Source organism: Bactrocera tryoni, chromosome 1 (genome assembly GCF_016617805.1).
Source record: "Bactrocera tryoni isolate S06 chromosome 1, CSIRO_BtryS06_freeze2, whole genome shotgun sequence".
Taxonomy (NCBI): domain Eukaryota; kingdom Metazoa; phylum Arthropoda; class Insecta; order Diptera; family Tephritidae; genus Bactrocera; species Bactrocera tryoni.
The window spans coordinates 68,762,507-68,785,428 of record NC_052499.1 but is presented as its reverse complement, the minus strand read 5'-3'; the positions used below and the strand labels follow the sequence as shown (position 1 = coordinate 68,785,428).

Genomic DNA, 22,922 nt, shown 5'->3' with positions numbered 1-22,922 from the left:
ATCAAGTTTATGACAACACTATGAACAATTTATTAAATTTTCGGAGTTTGTACTATTTATTTAGTTTTTAAATTGGAAGACACACAAGCTTTGATTCCACTTGAACTGTTGGCCGCCAGTAGCTTATGGTTCCTCTCCCTTAGTTCAGATTCCACTACTACTCAGCTACGGCTCTTGGCTTGGGAAAATATTAGACCTCCTCATACAACTGCTCGAAATTGAAACAGAGTCGTCAGTCGACGATCTGCTTCCAGTGCTCGCTGGGTTCGAAAGGTATGAGTCCACTTCCACGCCCATTTAGGCTTCAGTTCCCTTCTATCCTCTCGCTCTTGGAGGTTACGGGACATCCACCTAAGCATCGGTAGCGAAAATCCTAAGCACCACTTTCTAAGAAATCAAAACTGATCGTACTCTTTGAGTCCGTAAGAGAACTGACTCCTTGTTCTGAAGAATTAGCACCTGTCGATATGGATAATCGGGTCCATATGAGTCGCGAGTTGTGAGAAATGGCAGTCCCGCAACATCTCCTCTATCTCCTCAGGAGTGGAAGGTTCAGAAGGAAGCTAGAAGCCAACTCGCGGGCGTCGAGTGGGCCAGAGATCAATAGAGACATTGAAATATGACTTTTATTTCGACTCTAGCAAATCTTACCCAACAAGCAGTGTAAGGTTCGGCATAAAGCACTCGTGCGAGAAATGTTTTTACTATGTAATTCAGTCTGAGAAAAGGAATGAATATCTTATAAATGAAGATAAGAATTAGAATATAAACAACTCCTAACTTACCCAATTTAAGTTTTCATTTGCTCCATTTTCACCACACTGGATTAATAAAATACTAAAATTCTTCGTCAAGTGGTGCGTCTGCCGCTATATACCGCGTTGGAACACAACTAAGTCCCAACTAATGCTCAATCGACTACTTATACACATACTACTTATATAGACATGTATGTGTGGGCGCAGAAGCCCTTAATCTGAACGCCGCCATCAAACAGTCTACCACTCTTATTCCAGCTAAATCCTCAACATGCGTGCATTTGGATGTGTGTGTGCATGATCATGCAGCTAAATGCAGCTTATGGCGACTGAATAGGCGGTCACAGGACAGGAATTCACAAGCTCATTCGCTGGCATTAAGCTGTGGTCATCAATGTCATGTCGTAACACCCAAACAACCGTTGTGACCATACAAATGGCTGGTTAACCGTGCTTGCGTGTGTGTGTGAGTACTAGTGAGTATGTGTTTTAAAGTGGTGGAGGGTGTGCAGAAAAACATTTGAATGCATTTCCAGGGTGCACTCATTAATATTCCTGCGCGTGTGTGTGTGCAAAAGATAAAAAAATCTCAAAAATGCTCGCCAGCGCTTGGCACTCACATACTTTCAAATGTATGCATGTCTCTATCTATATGTATGTGTGTTTGTGTTCCTCAAATAAATAGTCGAGCAAACAAAGAAATGCTTTTACTATGGGAATCCGCTTTATATTACACAAATGCCATTTTAAATAAAAAGCGACGGTCTGTCTGCTTAGGGAAAGGGGGGATTAGAAAAACTGTGCGGATAATACACAGAATGACTGGCGTGTTTTTGATCCAGCCCGATGCTTTGTTTCCCCAACCATTTTGTAATGACATTGAAAACTGCACTTGAGTGTGAACTCAGGACCACTCATTTATACGCAAATATGTAGATACATAATAATGAGCACATATACGCACATATATATATATATATATATACATATTGTTAGTGAAGAAGGTACATATATGGATGTATAATCATCGGGTTGCTGATGCTGAATTTTGCCGTCATGGTGAATGCAAACTGCAGAGTAAACTGCTGTTACGTAATCGTCGGTCATTTATAGACAATATTTATATATATAATATATATATATTGTCTATAAATAAATATATATTGTCTATAAATAAATATATATATATATAACCCGATTATTATACATCCATATACCTTCTTCACTAACAATATGCCTTCGCGTCACTATAAATCAGCTGATAATACTTATGTGCTAGCATACATACATATGTACCCACAAATTTGCGTTCACATGCCCTGAATACTGGAGCTATGGCTGGAATTCTATTTCGACTTCCCCTATGCATCACTTGGTTACCAATTGACTAAGTTACAGTTAATTTCCAACACGTTTCGATTTTCATGTACAAAGTTTTGAAAGGTTTTCCCGATTCCAGTCTACATTTCCTTCGAGCTTAGGTTCTTCTTCGCGTCCGCGATTATGATTTTAAACTCCAGAGTCATTTAGTACATAATGTACATTTCTAGCTCTTCCTATGTTCAAAAAGATGACAGGCAGTGCTTAAAAATCATGTTTCGTTAGTAAAGAAGTAAAAACAAATATGGGTCTTGTCGATTTCATCTAACGTATATATAACTTTTATAGAACCCACCGATAAAATAGAATCTTGTTCTTATTTTTTTTTGGGTGCTCATGCTATTAAGATAATACACCTTGTCTCAAAATATACTCAGCCCATTACAGTGACGTTCCTCATCTTTCTTTATTTCATATGCTTCTCTTCTATTTCGAAGGGTTCATATATTCCTCGAAACATGAGTAGCAAAGGATATAATTATATTTTTCACGGTATTTTGTTAACATCTTAAAATAATCAGGATATGCTTGTATATATTTTAAATACACAGGGTTGGAAATTAACTATGCCTTTCCTGTCATCCAGCACAGCATCCAATACTTATCGAAGCTGCTGTGTACCTATAATCCAATAAATATTTTCATTGTTCTTCGAGCTTTCTAAAAACTTTAATTTAACATCGCTCATTTAGGTATTTTTGATACAAAAATCTTTGATAATTTTGAAAAATATGGTAATTTTAGAACACTAACTTCGATTTCTATAATAACCAAGGCGATTCCAATGGTTGGGTAGATATGAAAGAGTATGAGGTTTCTAAAATTCACAAAATTGGATATTTTCAGTTTTTTGGGTCTTTGACTATTATTTCTTAACCCCTTCACAAATCGACTGTTAATTGGAAATTGAAACCATACCTTTAAGTTTTTGTAAGTTGGATTACTAAAGGGTGTTACATTTCAAGGTTCCCTAATTTTTTTAAGGAAAAAACACAAAAATTTCAAACTTATTGAAGAATGTTTATTATCATTCGAAAAAATATCATATTTTTAAAGATTATCTCTTTCAAATGTTGGCCACGGCTACGTCTCAAATGGTCATTCCGTTTAGTCCAAATTTCGATGACACGTTCAAGCAGTTCGACTGTTAGCTGGCGAATGACGTGCGTGATGTTTTGCTCCATGAACTGAATCGACGCGAGATTGTCCGCATGGACTTTAGACTTTACAAAACTCTAACGGTGTGATATCACACGATCTTGGTGATCAATTGACCGACCCAAAACGTGAAATTATCTGCACACCGAAGTGTTCTCTCAATAAAGCTATTGATTGATGAGATATGTGGGAAGTGGCGGCGTCTTATTGAAACAAAATGTCGCCCAGATCGCAAGCTTCAATTTCAGGCATCAAATAGTCGGTTATCATGGCGCGATTACGGTTGCCAAACCACACCAAACTGTTATTTTTCCTGGATGAAAAGGCAGCTCTTGAATCTCCTCAAACCAGCCATTGGCTTGAATACATCGTATCTTCTTGGAACTTTTTAAGAGTCCATAAAGCGAAGCGATGTCATTTGGAAAGGTCGAGCGGCTTCAGTTCTTGCATAAGCTGTATTTTGTACGCTTTCAATTTAAGATCACGACATAAAATGCGCCAAGTCGTTCCATACGTCAACCCGAGTTGCTGCGAACTGCGCCGCAGCGACTCTCCACGGTCTTCGTGTACACTCTCAGCTGTGGCTGCTATATTCTCTTCACTGTGCGTGCTGAACGTGGTTTATTCGGTCGAATATTATCCAATAATGAATGCTTCCTCTCAAGATGGATGGTGTTACGAATAGTACGCTCAGTAGGCCGATTATGTTGACCATAAGTTGAGCGAAACACATTCTTTACAGAACGTGAATTTTCAACATAGTTCCTTTGATTGGGTGATAGTTAAGGTTTTTGCAATATTCGTAGCAAAGATTTTCACCACTTTCCTAGTTCCACAGTTGAAGGCTCCTGAAAGGTTGAAAGAACGGCTGAGGGCTTAGTATTGTATGTTTGTTTGAATTATTCAACTGTTTTTCAAAAGAAAATTGTCTTCGAAACTTTTTTGCTCAGAACATGTTCCTTGTTCGCTATGAAATTTGAACTCGTTGTCCAACAAGCACTGTCACCCATTTAAGCGACTTGGGTAGGGCACTAAAGTATGTACATATGTATATATGTATGTATGAATGTACACGATGTCACTTGTTGCTTTCAGTACACATATAAGGAAGTATATGTAGCTGTAGAAAGGATATCATCATTGCGGCAACTATGTATACACTCCGTATATGATTTACGCACCGTTGCAGCTCTTTGGCTCCAGTAAGCTGATGACGAATGTTGGACGACTTGACAGCGCACCCACAATATACGCATACCCACACATATTATTATTATTATTTTTAAAAAGTATACATATGTTTGGATATATGTATGTGCGCATATGTACTTTTGTACTTTTATTTTCATTCCCATAATATTAATCATGTTTTTCTTGGTTCGACTTAAAACTTAATTATACTCCTGCGGCCGTGATAACTCATGACCAACAACAACCGCATGTTTCTGTGTATATGTATGCATGTATGTATATGTGCATATGTAAATATAAATTTATAAATGCAAGTGAGCTCGACAGATAGTCGTACTTATGCGCTACTTACACTTGAGTCCAGCGCGCTCTCATCTGGTTTCGCACATATTTGCATTTTATATCCTGGCACCATGCGAATGCGCGCACCGGGGAAATCGTAAATACGCTTGAACGCTTAATGTGTTATGCGCGCTGACGCCACTGCCCCCGCCACTGCCTACGCCAACGCCAGTGCCAGCGTCAGTGGCAGCGTGTGTGCCAATGCGGATTCGCCATGAGTGGTAATAAAATTATCTGTTAATAACTGCCGTTGCCCTTTGGTTACTCTGTGGGATGGCAGAAGCTGAAAGGACGGTCATTCGAACGCTTGATTACCTTGACAACTCTTATTTTTCCAGCTACTTATTTACTTATTACACGTTTTACATGTGCACATATGTGTGTACTTGCGCGTGTCCTGCATTTTATAGGACATAGGGTAATTGCAGAGGACGTGATTCCCAATTAATGATCGTAAGATTTAACACTTTAATACAATTCGGTAATGAGGACTCGCGATTTTCGAACTATTTTCGTAGGAGCATACAATAATTTTTACGTGCAGAAATTTGTAATTTGTTCAAGAAAGCTCTTAAGAGAGTAAATTTAAGTAAATTTGGAAAATATTTTCATATTAGTAGCTTTATAGCTATTAAATAGTGCTCCTTTTATGTTAAGTGGTTTTCTCATCATATTGACGCCTTTTCTTCTTTTTAAGAGAAAGGTATACACATGCACATCATTTGGCCGATGAAATCTTATTTGAAAGCTCTTAACCGCTTTACTGTCGATTAAGAAACACCCTGCAATGACAATTCGAACGTTTTTTAGTTTGTTATAGAAAGGTTTACAAGCATTGGTGTTCGATGAAAGCGCTTTCGAGAGCTTTTTAAAGCTTTCCTGTATTAAATATATCCTCAAATTAACTATTTGATTGATTATTGGAATTCTTGGCAACAGACATTCACGCAACATATATATTTTTGTGAAGTTTTTACTTATAGCGCAACATTGTTGACCGGTGAAAGCTCCTGTGAAATTTTAGAATTTTTGCTGCTGCTGAAGTTGAAGGATGCGGATAAAAATAGTCCTATTATAGAACGACGTCTACGAAAAGCGTTAAGATTTGACATTGCTGTTCTAGTGAGAACAGTTAGCAGAACATTTTGTTCTTATTTTGTGATTTCAGCTTTCATATAATATCTGCTTTAGACGCGCCATTTTTCTCGCCATCTTCGCGCGTTGCTCTCTAATTGAAAATATTACATGTAAAGGCAACAACAAAGAATTCTACAAATATGCGGATATATCTTTAATGAGGTATAACTTCTATCCTGTCTGGTTTGTCAACAGTTAACTCTTGTGAATGGTTTAAATGACAAATGAAAATACCAGTTTCATTTTATTCCATGATTTTAAATACTTAAGGCTCAAAATCAGTTTTAATCCGGATCGTTTTCAAGTTGTTGCTCAGCACAATTCAGGAACATGCGAGGATTCTGGTGGTCAATATGATCTTGTAAGGATATAGACCAAGATCTTTTCAGAAAATTCGCCACAACGACGTCACAGAGATGCCCAACGCTTGAGAACGACATGTATGAGTCTGATTTGAAGTCTTCCTCAATTGATGCGCTAGAGGCGACAATATTCTCGGCACTTCTTTGTCTCACTGGAATAGGAACATCTTGTACTGTGCCTGTGAATTCATTTCACTAGACGCTCAATTGTTGATCTAACAGGAAGATTATGACGACCATAAATTAGACCTAGCGCTCTTAAAGTTGGGGCCACTGACTCCGAATTTCGATTGTAAATTTTAATAATTTCGGATCGTTGTTGGATCGTATATCCCTACAAATGGCATAACTTAGTGAAGAGTCATGCCAAAAAATATAGCGTCGTTTGCTCTGCCTATTGGTCTATTTTTGTCCCTATTGAAAAACTCATTAGTTTTTAGAAAATAAAACTGAGACCTTATTGAAAAATTTTTTGACTCGAAAAAAAGGTATTTCTCCCATAAGAGAACAAGCCAGCGCAGGGTTTCACCAGTTTTGCTATCTGTTTGAACTCTTGTACGCTTGGCGAAGCTAATAACTTATAAAGTGATTATAACCATTAAATTAAAAAAACTGTAGAGGAATAAAATTAAAAATTTAATTTATTTTGTTTTAAAATTTTGACTTTCAACTTTTTATGAATATTTATTTTTATAAGAAATTCAACACTTTATGGTTTTTCTTTTTTAAAAAATTTCACATTCTTCAAAATGGACAATAAATCAGCGTGAACAATGTGTGTGGGCTCTTTAAAAATACCGTACAATTGTATTGAAAAATCGTCAAACATTATAAGCATATAAATAAATATATATTATATAATTGTACACACGCTAATATGTGTATATATACTTATAAATATTAAAGTGCATATACTTTTGTTGAAAATATCTAGTGCAACGCACCAAATTAGCGGGAAATGGCTGTTGAGAATTGGAGTCTTTTCAGAAACAAAATTAAATTTTTATTGACAGACATAAAAATTTCATTTTGCTTTTGTAAATAATACATACATACATATATATTGTAGATGCATGCTTGTTGTATATACACATTTGCGAAAATAACAACAAAATCTGCTCTTCTATACATATGGGTCCATGGGTAAGTGAGTGAATATGTAGCAGTATCAAAGTGTTGTCGCTTTTCCAAACAAACATTTCATGACACACTTGCAAATTTGCTATAAAAATGTATACACACATACGAAAAAACATATGCATATATATGTATGAAAATATATAGACATGTCTAATTGATCTTCTCAGAAAATTATATTTTTCTGTTGCAAATTTTTTATGTATTTTTTTAACCAACTTCAAAGGCATATTTTGAGTTGACGTCAATGCATTTCACTACCTTGTTTATATCAGGTATAAAAAATAGCATTGTACAAGTGTAATTTTTCGTTTATGATTTCTTAGCTGAATTTAATTTGCAAATATAAAGTCATTGTCTTCGAGTTACGTAGAACGGAAAAGAAACAGCTCCAAGCACGAGTACGAGTAGTAAAGGTTTACAAAAAATCGAAAATGGTTTCCAAATAAAAAATGAAGTTTGGCAAGCAATTTCAAGAAGGTCGAAAAAACAATGCCTCCCTCTAGACGGCCCAGTGCGGCGAAATTTAGTGAAAGTAGAGAAAAGAAAAAGACTTTAGTGAAGGAGAGAGAGCGAAATGTGGGTTGTTGCGTAGACGTATATACCATAATATCCAAGAGAGTTAGCTTTAAAAAAGTATACAAACCCTTACATTTCATATATGATCAGCATCTTTGGCTGGAATAATTTTTAAAAGTTGTGACAGTTTATTTCTAAATCTAGTCTTCTTTTTGTTACATAGTATATAGGACAGAGATATCAGCCACATTTTTCGCTTACAGTTAAAAAACAGATTTTTAGAACTGAATTTTAAACAATTATAGAGTAATTTTTGGGCACCCTTGCATACATGGAAAGGTACTACCTGGTGCGTTATATTTGCTGAAGGCATTATTTATCAGAATTTTTTTGAAAATTTAGGACTCGTGTTTCATTTCCTATAATAAATCTAAAATATTAGTTGTAGTAAGTAACAGATATTACCATGCAAGTTGGTGTGGTTTTCTTAAGGATATTCCGAAATTAAATGAGGTTTTAGACAAGGCGACTCCGTTTCGTGCGACTTCTTCAAACTACTCTTGGAGAAAATAATTCGAGCCGCAGAACTAAATAAAGAAGATACCATCTTCTATAAGAGTGTACAGCATCGAAATTCAACGCAGAATAACACTTACTAACAGGTGCTACTTCGGACTGAGTAGGCAATTGAGAAGTAAAGGATGAATAAAAACCAAATTCTATAAATCACTCATTATTCCCGTCGTGCTAAATGGTGCAGAGACATGGACGATGACAACATCTGATGAGTCGACGTTACGAGATTTCGATAGAAAGGTTCTGCAGAAGATTGATGATTCTTTTTACTACGGCGAATATCGCATTCGATAGAACGATGAGCTGTATGAGATATACGACAACATTGACATACTTGTAGTTCAGCGAATTAAAAGACAGCGGCTATGTTGGCTAGGTCATGTCGTCCAACTGGACGAAACACTCCAGCTCTGAAAGCATTCTAGGTAGTATCTGCCAGGGGAAGCAGAGGAAAAGGAAGAGCTTCATTCCGTTGGAAAGTCCAGGTGGAGAAGGGCCTGGCTAGGCTTGAAATCTAAAATTAAGAAGAAAAAACTTCAATAAAACTGTAGACACCGTATTAACCTGATTTATCAGTTTGCTAATTTTTCCAGCTTCTAAAACTACAAGGTGTTTTCCAAAGTAAACAGGACTTAAAAAAAAAACAGAACAAATGGTTTTTTCGGCAAAATCATTATTTTATTTTTTGGACGGTCCAAAAGCATGTCGAACGAGTGCTTTAGCTAGTTGGCCGGTATGGCCGCCAGTATGCAAGCCTTTTGAATGGCCTCTACGTCTGCATAACGCTTTCCTTTCATGGGCAAATGCATTTTTCCGGAATACGAGAAGTGCTTAATTGTTAATATGTGATTTTTGGTCAAATAATCGGTCATAAGCGTCGATCGATGAGATGGCGTATTATCGTGCAACAAACGCCAACTTTCATATTCGAATACGGCGCACCAAACGCTTCAAAACTCCAAGGTAGAATACCGCATTAACGTTTTGGCCGGGTGGAACAAATTCTTTGTGGACAATACTTTTGGTATCACCAAAAAAAAATTGGCATCATCTTCATTTTTGACTTCTCCATGCGCGATTTTTTGGGTTTCGGCTCGTCCGGTGCCTTCCATTCAGCGTTTGGCTTTTTGTTTTGGGAGGATATTGGAAACACCACATTTTGTCACCAGTCACAATATTGTAAAAAAAATTTAACCTTTTTGACCTCTTTAAGGACGTCCTTTGAATGTTGGATTCTGATGGTGATTTCGGTTGATTTTTGATGAATTCGCGCACAGTTTCGATGGAATTTCCGGTGATCACAGATTTTGTTTGGTCTACATGTTGATCGTCATTTATGTCCTCACGACCACTTTGAAAACGTTGAAACCACTCGTGCACTCTGCTACGGGATAGGTAACCATCGCCATAAACTTTTTTCATCAATTGAAGCGTTTCGGTAAAAGTTTTACCAATTTTAAAACAAAATTTAATGTTGGCTTTTTGCTCGAAGCTGAACACAAACATACTGACACTTAAAACGCAATAACTTCACTTCCAATCAATGAAATGTCATGCAATTCTTACTGGACAATCGATAAAGATAGCAGATTCTAACGCACCAGTCGACATATAGATGGTGCCATCAGGGGGAGCTAGAGTCAAAAAGTCCTCTTATCTTTGGAACGCACCTTGTATGCTATGTTAAAGTTATTGTCATTTGACTTTTAGATGTCCATAGTAAGCTATTGTCGGTACATATTATCAGTTGATCTGGCGTCTCATCGGATTTTGATTTTATTTACCATGTTTCTGCTCAGATCGTCATAGAGACAATGCATGGGTCTTCCAATGTTGATTACGTTTCGTTTCTTGACAATCTGGTCCACTATTTCATTGCTCTCGATGCCTTTGCGGCCTGTCACACAGTAGAAGTGAAGTTGCTTACTTCTAGCAACACCTTCCACCGCTGCCCTGCTTCACTTCTGGTAGATATGCGATACGAGGTTACTGCCTTGATTGCTGCTTAGCTATCTACGTAGATGTTGAATCTGGAATTGCCTACAGGTGCATTATAGCAATAGCAAAGACCTCAGCTGAAATATACTGCAGTTTTCCGGTAACTAAAAAGGCTGGCTTATGCCTAACTCTGGACACTATAATAACGCACCAACTCCATAGTCCATTTTCGAGATATCCGTATAAATGTTTAAAGTGTTGTGCGTAGCTAGCTTACCTTTACGGCAACCATCTTTTTCTATGTTTACTTTGAACCTTCTCTCCCAGCTGAGTAGTGGGATCATGTAGTCGGTGTTTGCCAAACCGCCATTATCCACCGAGCTATGCCCGAAAGTTCTATATGTAAATTGTCCTGCAGCCAGTTGTCGCCTCGCCGATTTTGTTGCGCAGTTTTCAGCGAAGAGGTCTGTAGGTGGCAAGTTTAGTACCAGTTTAAGAGTCGCGGTTGTAGTTTTTCTTAAAGCTTGCCCACCATACTACTGCACCGTAAAACAGTTTTCTGCTCTTATCTGTATAGAGGTAAAAAGGCTTCTGATCCAACGTTGCATAGTATCAACACCTATTGACTGGATACTATTCAGAAAATCTTCCACTTTTTGATTCAACTTTTTTCAGTAGAATATTTTTTTTTTAATTTTTACCGTTTTCAAGGCTTTAGCACTGGCTTGAAGTACAGAAAAATTGAATTAACTTTAAAATTCTTTCAGTAAAGAAAAACCCACAGATGTCCTCGATGCAAAAGAAACCTGTAAGAATCCAGTTTTACATGCAATGTACAAGAGTTTACTTGTGTAAGAGTTTATATTCACTCACACACACACACATGCACTTGCATTTAAATGCACATTAACGATGCGTACTTTTCATATGCGAATTTAATAAGTGACAGCCAACAATTAACCACACTTAATGACCCTGTTGGGCAATAAAGCGCAAAACGAAGAAGAAGTGCAAGCAGCATGCAACGTCCACGAATGGCAGTGCAAAAACAGCACTTGCACGCGAATCTACAACATGCAACAAGCTGCTTGCAACAGTTACAGCAGTGTGTTGTTGTTGTTGCTGCTTATGCAGCGCTATGACAAGTCAGTGGCGGATAAGTCATTTGCAAGGATAAATACCTATCGCCTATACATTCCCACGCACACTCACGGCATATATGCGGATATGTGTATATGTGTGTATGTATGTGGTTTGTACTTGAAGCTTATAAACGAGTAAACAGCCGGGCTCCTTAATTAAAAACGCGAATATTAACTCAATGCGCAGTGCAGTTGTTGCAACTTCGTGGCCGGCAAGCAAGTGCGTGTATAATTGCGGAAATAACGGTGATTTTCAGACTTTCGCGGTATGTGTAGGTGTGCTCGAATAATATGCTTGCAAACAAAAAATTATCACGACATTAAATAAAAGAAGTAAATTGCAATTGTTGCACGTTGAACAGCGGAATTCGCTTTTTTATTGTATTGGAAGCTTTTTATTGCATTTATTTGCTTCTTACTTTTATTTTTGTTGCATTTTATCGATTTTTTGCATTTTATTTATTATTTAATATGATATTTGTAGGTGTCAGTTTTTGGACTCATTTGACAGTAAAATGTTTTAATGAATTAACTGATTTAACTGCACTGATATGGAAATAATTATATTAACAGCCATGTGAGCACTCTCCTGGGTTTCAGGTTAGGGTAGGGGTGTATTGAGGACTGCTTAATCGTATAAAATGTTTTATAAGCTGTAGGAGTCGTTGTGTCCTTTTGTGGAGTTATCGAAAAATCGATTGCTTAAAAAATTCTTTGACTTTGATTTCGTAGAGGAAGCACTTTTATTTATTTTTATACTCTCGCAACAATGTTGCTAACGAGAGTATTATAGTTTTGTTCACATAACGGTTGTTTGTAAGTCCTAAAACTAAAAGAGTCAGATATAGGGTTATGTATACCAAAGTGATCAGGGCGACGAGTAGAGTCGAAATCCGGATGTCTGTCTGTCCGTCCGTGCAAGCTGTAACTTGAGTAAAAATTGAGATATCATGATGAAACTTGGTACACGTGTTCCTTGGCTCCATAAGAAGGTTAAGTTCGAAGATGGGCAAAATCGGCCCACTGCCACGCCCACAAAATGGCGGAAACCTAAAACCTATAAAGTGTCATAACTAAGCCATAAATAAAGATATTAAAGTGAAATTTGGCACAAAGGCTCGCATTAGGGAGGGGCATATTTAGACGCAATTTTTTTGGAAAAGTGGGCGTGGCCCCGCCTCCTACTAAGTTTTTTGTACATATCTGGGAAACTACTATAGCTATGTCAACCAAAGTCTACAAAGTCGTTTTCTTCAGGCATTTCCATATACAGTTGAAAAATGGAAGAAATCGGATAATAACCACGCCCACCTCCCATACAAAGGTTATGTTCAAAATCACTAAAAGTGCGTTAACCAACTAACAAAAAACGTCAGAAACACTAAATCTTATGAAAAAATGGCAGCGGAAGCTGAAAATGGGCGTGGCGCCGCCCACTTATGGACCAAGAACCATGTCTCAGGAGCTACTAGACCGATTTCAATGAAATTCGGTATATAATATTTTCTTCACACCCTGATGACATGTACGAAATATGGGTGAAATCGGTTCCCAACCACGCCTTCTTCCAATATAAAGCTATTTTGAATTCCATCTGATGCCTTCTTTGTATAATACGAGTATAAACATTAGGAACCAATGATGATAGCGGAATAAAACTTTACAAAAATACGGTATTTGAAAAATATGTAAATGACGTATTATGAAATCTCGATTATCACTTTACCATGCGAGAGTATAAAATGTTCGGTGACACCCGAACTTAGCCCTTCCTTACTTGTTTCATATACATTTATATATGTGTGTATATATATAGTGGTTAAAGGTCATTCTTGAAGTAGTGTGTGAAAAATTAATTCAATTCGATATGCTTGCAATGAATCTGTGGACAAAGGCCAATGCTTTTGTTGATATATCGACTCGCGCTTAAAGTTTGACGCACAAAATGGGTGCTTAAAAATCAAATAATGAACATTATTATTACCTAATAATTAATAAAAAAAAGTTATTTAAGTTAAATTACATCCGGGGTACTATATTCACGTTTATTCTCAAAATCTCTAAAATATTACTGGAAACAAAATTATATAAAAAGTCATTGAAAAAATATTAAAATAAGAAGAAACGTTAAATTCAATTGAACTGAAGCTATAGTAGCCTTCAAAAATGCAAAGTATTCCCTACCAGAACTTGATTTCGAACGTTCAGTTTGTATGGCAGCTATATGCTATAGTACTCCGATATCGGTAATTCAGACAAATGAGCAATGGATCTGTGCAAAATTTCAGAGTGACATCTCAAAAGCTGGGGGATTATTTCGCGTATATACCGACGGACCTGGCTAAATAGACTCAGCTCTTCATGCTTATCATATATATAAACTTACTAGGGTTTGTGGGGTTACGATCTTCTTGGTTTTACAAACTTCACGGCAAACTTAGTATACCCTGTTAAGGGTATAAAAAGTGAGAAAGTTCTGAACCACCCTTTACATGCTACTCACATTTTCACAAATGCCTATAATTGCGCCATACATTACTTTTAATTTTTGTTGGATGAGAAAAATCGGTAACAAAAAAAAAAGACGAAAACAAAAAATAAAAAAAAAAACAAAATCAAGCAGTTGGAATGAAATAAAATTTAAATGGTGAAGCAAAAACCGAATTATCCGCCTTTGGCAGCGGATGTGGAGCAAGTGAAGTCGCTCGGCAGCTTCCTTCCTTCCTCACTCACATCATCACTTGGCAGCTGATGGCATGCTCGCGCAAGAACATGAAAAACTGTTGGCATGTCAGCTCGGACAATGGTGTCCACCAGCAGTTTCAAGTGTTGTTTTTAATTAAACAAACAACCAGCTTTAAGCGCAAAATTCGTTTATTTTTCATGTGAAATTTAAATGCGGAAGCCACACGGATTGCAGTGGCAGATTGCATGTTGCAACAACGCCGTACACATTTGTTGCAATCACAGTCATATAATATGTTGTTTGCGATAATAAGCGCCGGGCGTTTGTAGCTATATGTTTGTATGTATGTGGGAGTCTGTGAATTCTTGTTGAGCAGAGTGAAATTACAAATGAAATCGAAACAAAGCTCACTGAACTTATTGATTTCCGAATTGAATGCATTCAATTAGGGACTGATGTGGTGGCTTTAAGTTTACGCTAAATAGCAAATTTAATTTCTACTCATACATAATATTTTAGCTAGAGAAATGTTTTTTGTGAATTTTTGAAAAATCTTTTCTGTAAGACGAAGAACAAGATTCTAGACAAGAATTGGACTTTTATTATCCTCCATTTATGGCTTTCCGCTTTCGCATGAACTTTTCACTTTACCGATGAATTTTCTATCTAAAATCGGTGTTTCAATCGAAGTACCGAATGAAATCATTCGCGAGAGTCATCTTGCTGTCACCAGAGAGACAGAGAGTTTTTCCATTTCATCTATTAATATACTCAGAATGTACACATTTCCTTGAGCCGAAAGGAGCATCACTGCTTAGTACTTTATTGTTCACATTTAGTTGCCTAGAGTGGTTCTTTCTGTACCCCAAGATTGAACATTGCCTTTGGAGTACATGGAGTCTTGAGTAGATTGTGATATTATGTGCCTTAAAGTGAAACTTTTGATGTTCTTTTCGTTCAGCAAACTTGTATACTATTTTAGTCAATAATACTTGAATACTATATATTAAATTGTTTTATATTAAGTTTACATTTTTCATTTGTAAAAACCTTTTTTTTCACTTCACTGCCAAACGCCGTTAAATGATATCGTTTACATTTGCTTTTGCATATATTATGTTATTATCCAATTGTATACTTTAATTTGGGCTTTAAATCATACATTTTCCTACCTCCGGCATTTGGGCTTAAATTGAGTAAAAATATTTAGTATTTTTTGTTTATTGGATACATTAAAGTTTTAAAGATTTTTTTTTTAATTATTAGCAATTTAAATTAAATAAGTTCTACAGTGGATTACAGCTTTGTTGTTTGTACATATAATATATAGTATATTTATTATTATAGCATCACTCGGTAAAGGGGCTTAGAGTTCTTGCCCATGAAGTTTTATATTCTTAATAGGGCATATTAAGTTTGACACGATATTTGTAACACTTAGAAGGAAACTTCGGAGACCATATAAGGTATTTACATAGGCGATTAATTATATAATTGTTCATCTTTGAACTATAGCGTTTAGCTGTCAAGCAAAAAGTTTTATTTCATAAGTCTCTTCTCGAAATTTGACACAGAGAATTTTCGAAAGCATGGTACAGATTGGGCTACAATAACATATAGCTGCCATACCAATAGAAACTCGAGTCCTCGTATAGAAAACTTTTCTAGTTAACAAGATATCGTCAGGGAATTCGGCTTATATTACACTGGCCTACAACAAAAATTTTTGGTTTCGTGCAGCTCTGTGCGCATTAGTAGTCGGTATAGTAGGTAGGATGAACCACATTCCTGCTACTAGATGTCAGCTGACAGCTTTAGTTTACCTACAATTCTCATTTTCCCCGTATACTATGTACATACTTATGCAAGCACTTGCCAGCCGCTGCATCGCGCATCACTCATACGCACTGGCATACACTAAGTAAAGTAAGCTTGTATGGTACTGTCCTGTATGAGGTCAGCTGTTTCAAATATTGGCTTCTGGCAATTTATGTGAAGAAACCAATTACACTGGCCTACAAAAAAAAAATTTTGGTTTGGTGCAGCTCTATGCTCATCAGTAGTCGGTATAGTAGGTAGGATGAACCACATTTCCGCTACTAGATGTTTTTTTCTTCTTTCTTATGAACAAGAGCTGATATGGAAAATCTGACTTGTTTTCTCATATCAACTCACAAAATACATCCAAAATCAGGTATAAAATCCAAAATGAGTGTAGGCCAGTGTTAATATCCAAAAGAGCGCTACAACCTCCGAACATACTGTTCAGACCAGACCACTATAGCATATAGCTGCCATTTTAACTGACCCATCAGAATAAAGAAAAAGATATTTTATATCCATTTATTCAATAAAATTGCACCTGTGAAGGGTATTACATCTTCAGAGTAGTCGAAGTTAACAATTTTCTTGTTAATGTTTAAGAACTGACCGCCTTACATTTAACACTTTCGCCCTTCAGCAATCAATGAAAGAGCTTTAAGCTTATTTCAGTCCGGAAAATAGATTTAAAAATATCTTCATCTGTAGTAAAATTAAAATGCAAACCAGAAATGGAAGCACTAATGAAATATCTCATATAAAATCGGTATTACAGCGCACGCTCGAAAATATGAATTAATTAAAACCAAGGCAGTTCACATTTGAAATGTGCACGTTTTCGAATACCCGAAAAGTATAAGTTAATATATTTTTGTACATTTAAATTCACATTTTATTCTTGGTTAGTATACATACTAATTTTTACTCAAGAGATATGATAGGAAATATAAGTTTGAGATACTGTTTTTTTAATAATTGAAATACAGCTTTCTCCCTTAACGGTCACAGTACATTCAAATCATTTTATCGACGTCTTCATGAGTAGCCCACTGTACCGATTTGTTGAAAGTTTCAACCTCTTCATTTGGTTTGACTGTCTCCGGTGCCTCTGAAAGAAGTCTTCGTATGATTCGTAATCTTGTTCAATATGGTCACTCGCATCACTCGCATCTAGCATTAGCTAGATAGCTGCAGTGCACCTTTATGGTGTTTATTGAATTTTGTGTAACGTTTGGTGATACTATAAGTGTTGCCAAAATTTTCCCATCTTCTACTGCCAGTTCAGTAAGTTGACAATTAGGATAAGATATAAGATAATTTGCAAGTTTTTCTCCCTTTTTACCTTAAAAACACCAAATCTTACTTTTGACAAAATCTTAAAGGTACCTGCACCTGCAGAATCGGGTTATCATTCTTTGAAAATAGCCGACGGCATTCAGGCGCATTTTGACCTTTTGTACTCGTAGAGGCAGTGAACGTTTTTTAAACAGCTTTGCGCTCTTAATTACCAAGATTTTAAGTTTATGAGATTCAGTGGCATTTGAGTAACACAAAAACTATTCTTATTTTCGCAATCAACTTATTTTACATGGGAGCTCAGTTGAAGCATAACAAACAGAATGCGAATCGAAGACGCTTAATATTTATTTATTTATACTCTAGCTATTCTGATCGGTGTTCTCCATTGTTTCCATTCTTTCCATTTATTACATTTACATATAAAATAATAAAAAATCTTGAAACTTTTTTCACACTATAGTAACAATTTGTATAAAAGAGCAAATTGTTTGAAAATCCATGATTCGCTTTAATCATATATTTGAAAAAATTTAAAGAACTAAGTAATCAAGTAATACGCTTGAATTATGTGCCATAATATTTTAATCACCACAATCATCTCACTAAATATTAAAAGAAAAAAACCCACTGCTTATTCACACGCAAAATAAGTGCTTTGAATGATTTATCGTTTTAATTTCAATAGTAGATTTATCATTTTCAATTTTCAAATAGTTATTCAACATTACTAACTGCTGGCATTAAATCACATCACAGCAAATTTAATTTTAAATTTAATTTACTTTTTTTCAATTTAAGTTTTTTCTGCGTGTTGGGAAAATGTGAATGTAAACACATTAAAAGCTGTTTATGCAAAACAAAATTTCTGCACAACAAATTAATATCTTTAACGGTGTGATTTTGCACACATTTGGTGAGTGTGTGTGTGGGTGTGTGCGCTTGTCGATTTTTTCGCCAGCAGCGCTGTGATGAGCAAATACATTTAAATTGTTTTATAAGCCGCATGCCATTCGTAAATTATGTGGAATAAATAGGATATATGCTGCTATACACACACAAAGCACTTGTCTGATTACATACGCACATATGTACATGTATGTATATCCTTTGCTTGTATTTCTGCTTATATATAGCGCTTTTTATAAAGAGAGGCGGGTTTATAGACACTCGAATCATCAACATAATAATTAATTATACAGACAGCCATTGAAGTGTGTTAACTGATTGCCTGGCATTAATGCTTTAAGTATTTTTAAATGCTGAGCCCTTGAAGAGCGCTTACTTTACTATTTTGTGAAATGAATTTTGCTGCTGCTCAAATTAAGGATTTTAATATTTGATTTTGAGCAACTTTTACATTATTTGAACTAGTTTGTTAACGTTTTTGGTTTTCAATGTGATTTCTTATACTTTAAGTGATTGTATCCACTTGTAGGTTGCATTATTTTGTGAACTTTTTGAAGAGGCATTACATTTAGTAAATTAATAAAACTTACAAAAATTAATATACTTTCATAATCGCTGTTTTATACTGAAACATTTTTTATTTTATGAGATCAATAGTCGACTGAAATTAGACAAGAAAAAAAGTGCTGCTTAAAACTATCTCGAAACCAAAAACCATAATCAATTATTAATACTGTTGCTGAATAGAGGTAACGATCGAAGGGCTAGTCAAAATTTTGATTCGCCATTTTGGCTTCTCAGACAAAAGTCCATCTTTGTGAGAAAATATACGCCTCAGAGTGGCTTCAAAATTTTTACCACAAATCTTATTCCGTCTATATTTACATGTCAAATATGTCTAAGAAGATCGTATAAAAATTTCTACGATCAGTTCAACCCTCCCGGAGAAATTTTCTTACTGACTTTGCGAAACGCGTTTAGAAAAAATACTTTTAAAGTTTTGAGAGTCGAATCCACAACGTTAAACAATTTTTATAAATTTGTTCATACTCGTATCTTCGAGAATGTTTCCCGCACCATCCTAAAAATTTCGCAAAATATTCTTAAATGTATGTGCATTCGTTATAAGTACATGTTATACTATATAAAAAATATTTTTTGAAATAAGTTTTTTATAACATTACATTTTGCCACAATGTTAGGTTAGATGGCTGACATAGGGAGATCGCAAGCGGAGTGCTATATGTAGTTTGAAGCCATAGAAAAGAAGAACTGCTATGTTCGAACTTATAAATTAGCAAAACACGTTAAATTTCCATTCCCGTCAGTTCGGTGGGATGTTTGAAGGTATGCGCTCACAAGTATTTAAGTCTTGACATCCCAAATGCGGGATTGGCAAGATGGAAGTGTTGAGTTGTTTTCACCTTATCTACTTCCATACTGGAGATGCCGTCTTGTAAGATTCCCAGCCTTACAGCATGGACGCCAATAAGGCAATGACCTGTTAAAAAACGCACAACTAAGGTGGGGCTAAAAATTTGTTACGATCATTCTACTGATAGGGATTCTAGGGTGCCATTCCTTTCTAGCTCATCAACTATACAATTTTCTGCAATTCCGCTGTGGCCTGGTACCCATACGAGTACACTCGATGCTATTGATTGCGAGTTTAGAGATCTTATAAAGTAACATATATGTAACTATATAAATGGTCAGTGTGATGAGCCATTTTTCTGCCCGTTTTTATATACGCGAACGGATCCCTCGGATCCTGAGATATCGAGCTGAAATCCACGTCTCTCCAAAAAGCGGCTAATTTTTTGAATTCACGGATATTGGTCTACTATAGAATATAGCTGTCATACAAACAAAATGATCGGAGTCAAGTGCGGCGAAAAATAATAATATAAGATATATACTCTTATATGATAGACATTTTAATTAGATGAAATATTTTCATGAAATTTGACATAGATTATTGTCCAGGAAAGCGCAAAAACATCCGAATATAAATATAATTCAGATCCATTCAGAATATAAGATATATATAGCTGCCGTGTTTTTTTTTTTTTGCTTAAATATTTATTATTTATGGCTCTTTATATACATTCCATTTACTTTGTTTACAGGATTTTGAGCCAGTACCGTATCCAGCCAAATATTATGGAAAATTCTACGAAGGAGATTCGTACATTATTTTAAAGGTGAGTTAAAATAGTTTCATATATGTGACCTGGTCTACGGAAAGGGGGCTTAGGTGTCAAAAAAAAGGAGAACAATTAATGAGATAACGAGAAACTGACGATTATTTTTAACAGCTTTTCCCAGAAAACTAGTTTTCGCACTTTAGCTCCCTTTTCGTAGACCAGGTCACATATATTTAAAGGCATTAAATGGAAAAGAATTTCTGAATACCTCACTAAAGTGTTATAACCGCCAGCTGCATTAAGTCTATTTGATTAGGCGAGTATATGTTATTTATACCACTTGTTTGTTCGAATCGCCGTTCACTAAGTTTTGAAGATTGAAGGCATTCATTTAAATAATAAGTCTCTTGGCGTATTATGTGAGATTTTATACCTTAATCTGAAATAAATTGATTGCAGCAGAGAACTTGAAGGCCGAACAGTATCTCTTGTCTAATGGAAGAGCATAAATCAATTTAACTTTACATAAAATGTGCTTCTATATTAAACTCAATTTGCCTAAAGAAACATCATTAGGGACAATGTTTCCGTTTTCCCCTGAATATTGAATATTCCGCAAATGGAATAATAGTTATAATACTCTAAGCTTTCAGGAAACAAAACTAGAGCTTTCATAAAAAGTTTGTCAAAAATTTGCATTCTCATAACAAAAAGCTGTCAAACTTTTGCTCAATTATAAAAGCTTTTCGGCATTAGTTGTTCTTCCCTTTAAATTAAACTTCAAAATAACTGAACTTAAATGAAATGCATTTTCAGACATTACGCTCCCTCTTTACCTAATGCAAGCGCGCAGTTAGTTTCTCACGAATCGCCAGTATTTCTTTGCTCATTTGCAGTAATGTCAAAATTGTTGCACCCAACTTGCGTTTTCCAATTGGAAACTCATTTTGCACAATTTACTTACGACTTTACACCTTAGAGACCGACCTAAGGAGCAACGCATGCTGCAGCCACACGGAAGACCGCTGAAAAGCCATGAAATATTATAAAAGTATATGCTCTCCTCACTGGCGCAAAGTCGGTGGCACCAGGAACATACTTTTTCACTTTAGAAAATAGAAAAACTTTGAATTTGTTTTGTGAAAATTTGTCTTAGACTCACGAGCAAAATAAGCGAGGTACACGCTCAACAACGAAGCAATTCTTTGTTGGTGCCATTTTTCTTGCATTTGCCACGCACCACATTACATACTAACTTTAAATACCTTTGTTATTGTTGTCCTTACTGACACTCATTTTCGCATATCGCCTTACACCGGCCACCCGCTTTAGACCACCGAAGACCCGAAGAGCCAAAAACTTTCGTGGGACATTCACTTTTGGTTAGGCGCTGAGACGACCACCGACGAGGCGGGCGCTGCGGCCATTTGCACCGTGCAACTGGACGACCAACTGGATGGCGCACCGGTGCAGCATCGCGAAGTTCAAGATCATGAATCACAATTGTTCCTCAGCTACTTTAAAAATGGTAAGTTGCCGTTTGCAAAAATTACGCATTAAAAAGTTTCACGCGACCAAATGAGGCACCGGCGAACTTCCGCAACGCAATGCTTTTGCGGTTGTTGGTTAGTGGCTCTTGGCCGTTAGCGGTGAGCTGTTGGCAGGTGACCAGTTGCCACGGCGGTTAATGGCAGCTCTCAGCATCGACTCAATGCAAATATAAATTGTGTTGCACTAAAAACTCTACGAAATTGCACTTTTCAACATTCATCTACACCCATGTACGGAGTATTGGCAGCAGCACTCGCGCAGTTTGCACCTCCGCGCTAATGGTCGTGGTTGGCGGGGGTGCGCAAGCTGACTCTGCAAGGGTTGCGTTCAGTCCATTGACGTGTCTAATTAATTTGCATTAACGCTTGTAGGTGTGCGCTACGAAAAGGGAGGCGTGGCTACCGGCTTTGAGCATGTCGATGTGAATGCTGCTGGCGAGAAGCGTCTCTTCCAGGTGAAGGGTAAACGCAATGTGCGGGTGCGTCAGGTGGCGTTGTCTATAACGTCGATGAATCGCGGCGATTGTTTCATTTTGGATGCGGGCGAAGAGATACTCGTCTATGTGGGCGAGCAGGCGAAGCGTTTGGAGCGTTTGAAAGCCATTTACGCTGCAAATGAAATACGTGATCAGGACCATCATGGACGTTCGAAGGTGAACATTATTGGTGAGTAGTCGAAAATTATTGTACAAGTGAAAGGCAACTTGGTGCGTCAGTAATTTGTAAGTTGGAAAGCAATACGTCTCATGAAGAGCAGCGAAGTTTAAGTAAGGAAGAATGCTGTGTTTAGCGTCGTCAATTTCAGTGTTGTCTGGAGAACTTGTTTTTGGAAGATTACCTACTGGTTAACTCCATCTGGTATCGCAAAGGACC

At 36.5% G+C, this 22,922-nt stretch overlaps 1 protein-coding gene across 1 annotated transcript in view; it reads left to right on the top strand.

Annotated features, from left to right (window-relative positions):
• The window catches only part of LOC120780051 (gelsolin-like), a 43,119-nt gene that overhangs the window by 10,349 nt on the left and 9,848 nt on the right, over positions 1-22,922 (top strand). The window contains exons 3-5 of the mRNA XM_040112324.1: positions 20,482-20,556; positions 21,832-22,027; positions 22,422-22,715. Coding sequence (XP_039968258.1) covers positions 20,482-20,556; positions 21,832-22,027; positions 22,422-22,715 — 565 coding nt within the window. The remainder of the gene's footprint in view (positions 1-20,481; positions 20,557-21,831; positions 22,028-22,421; positions 22,716-22,922) is intronic.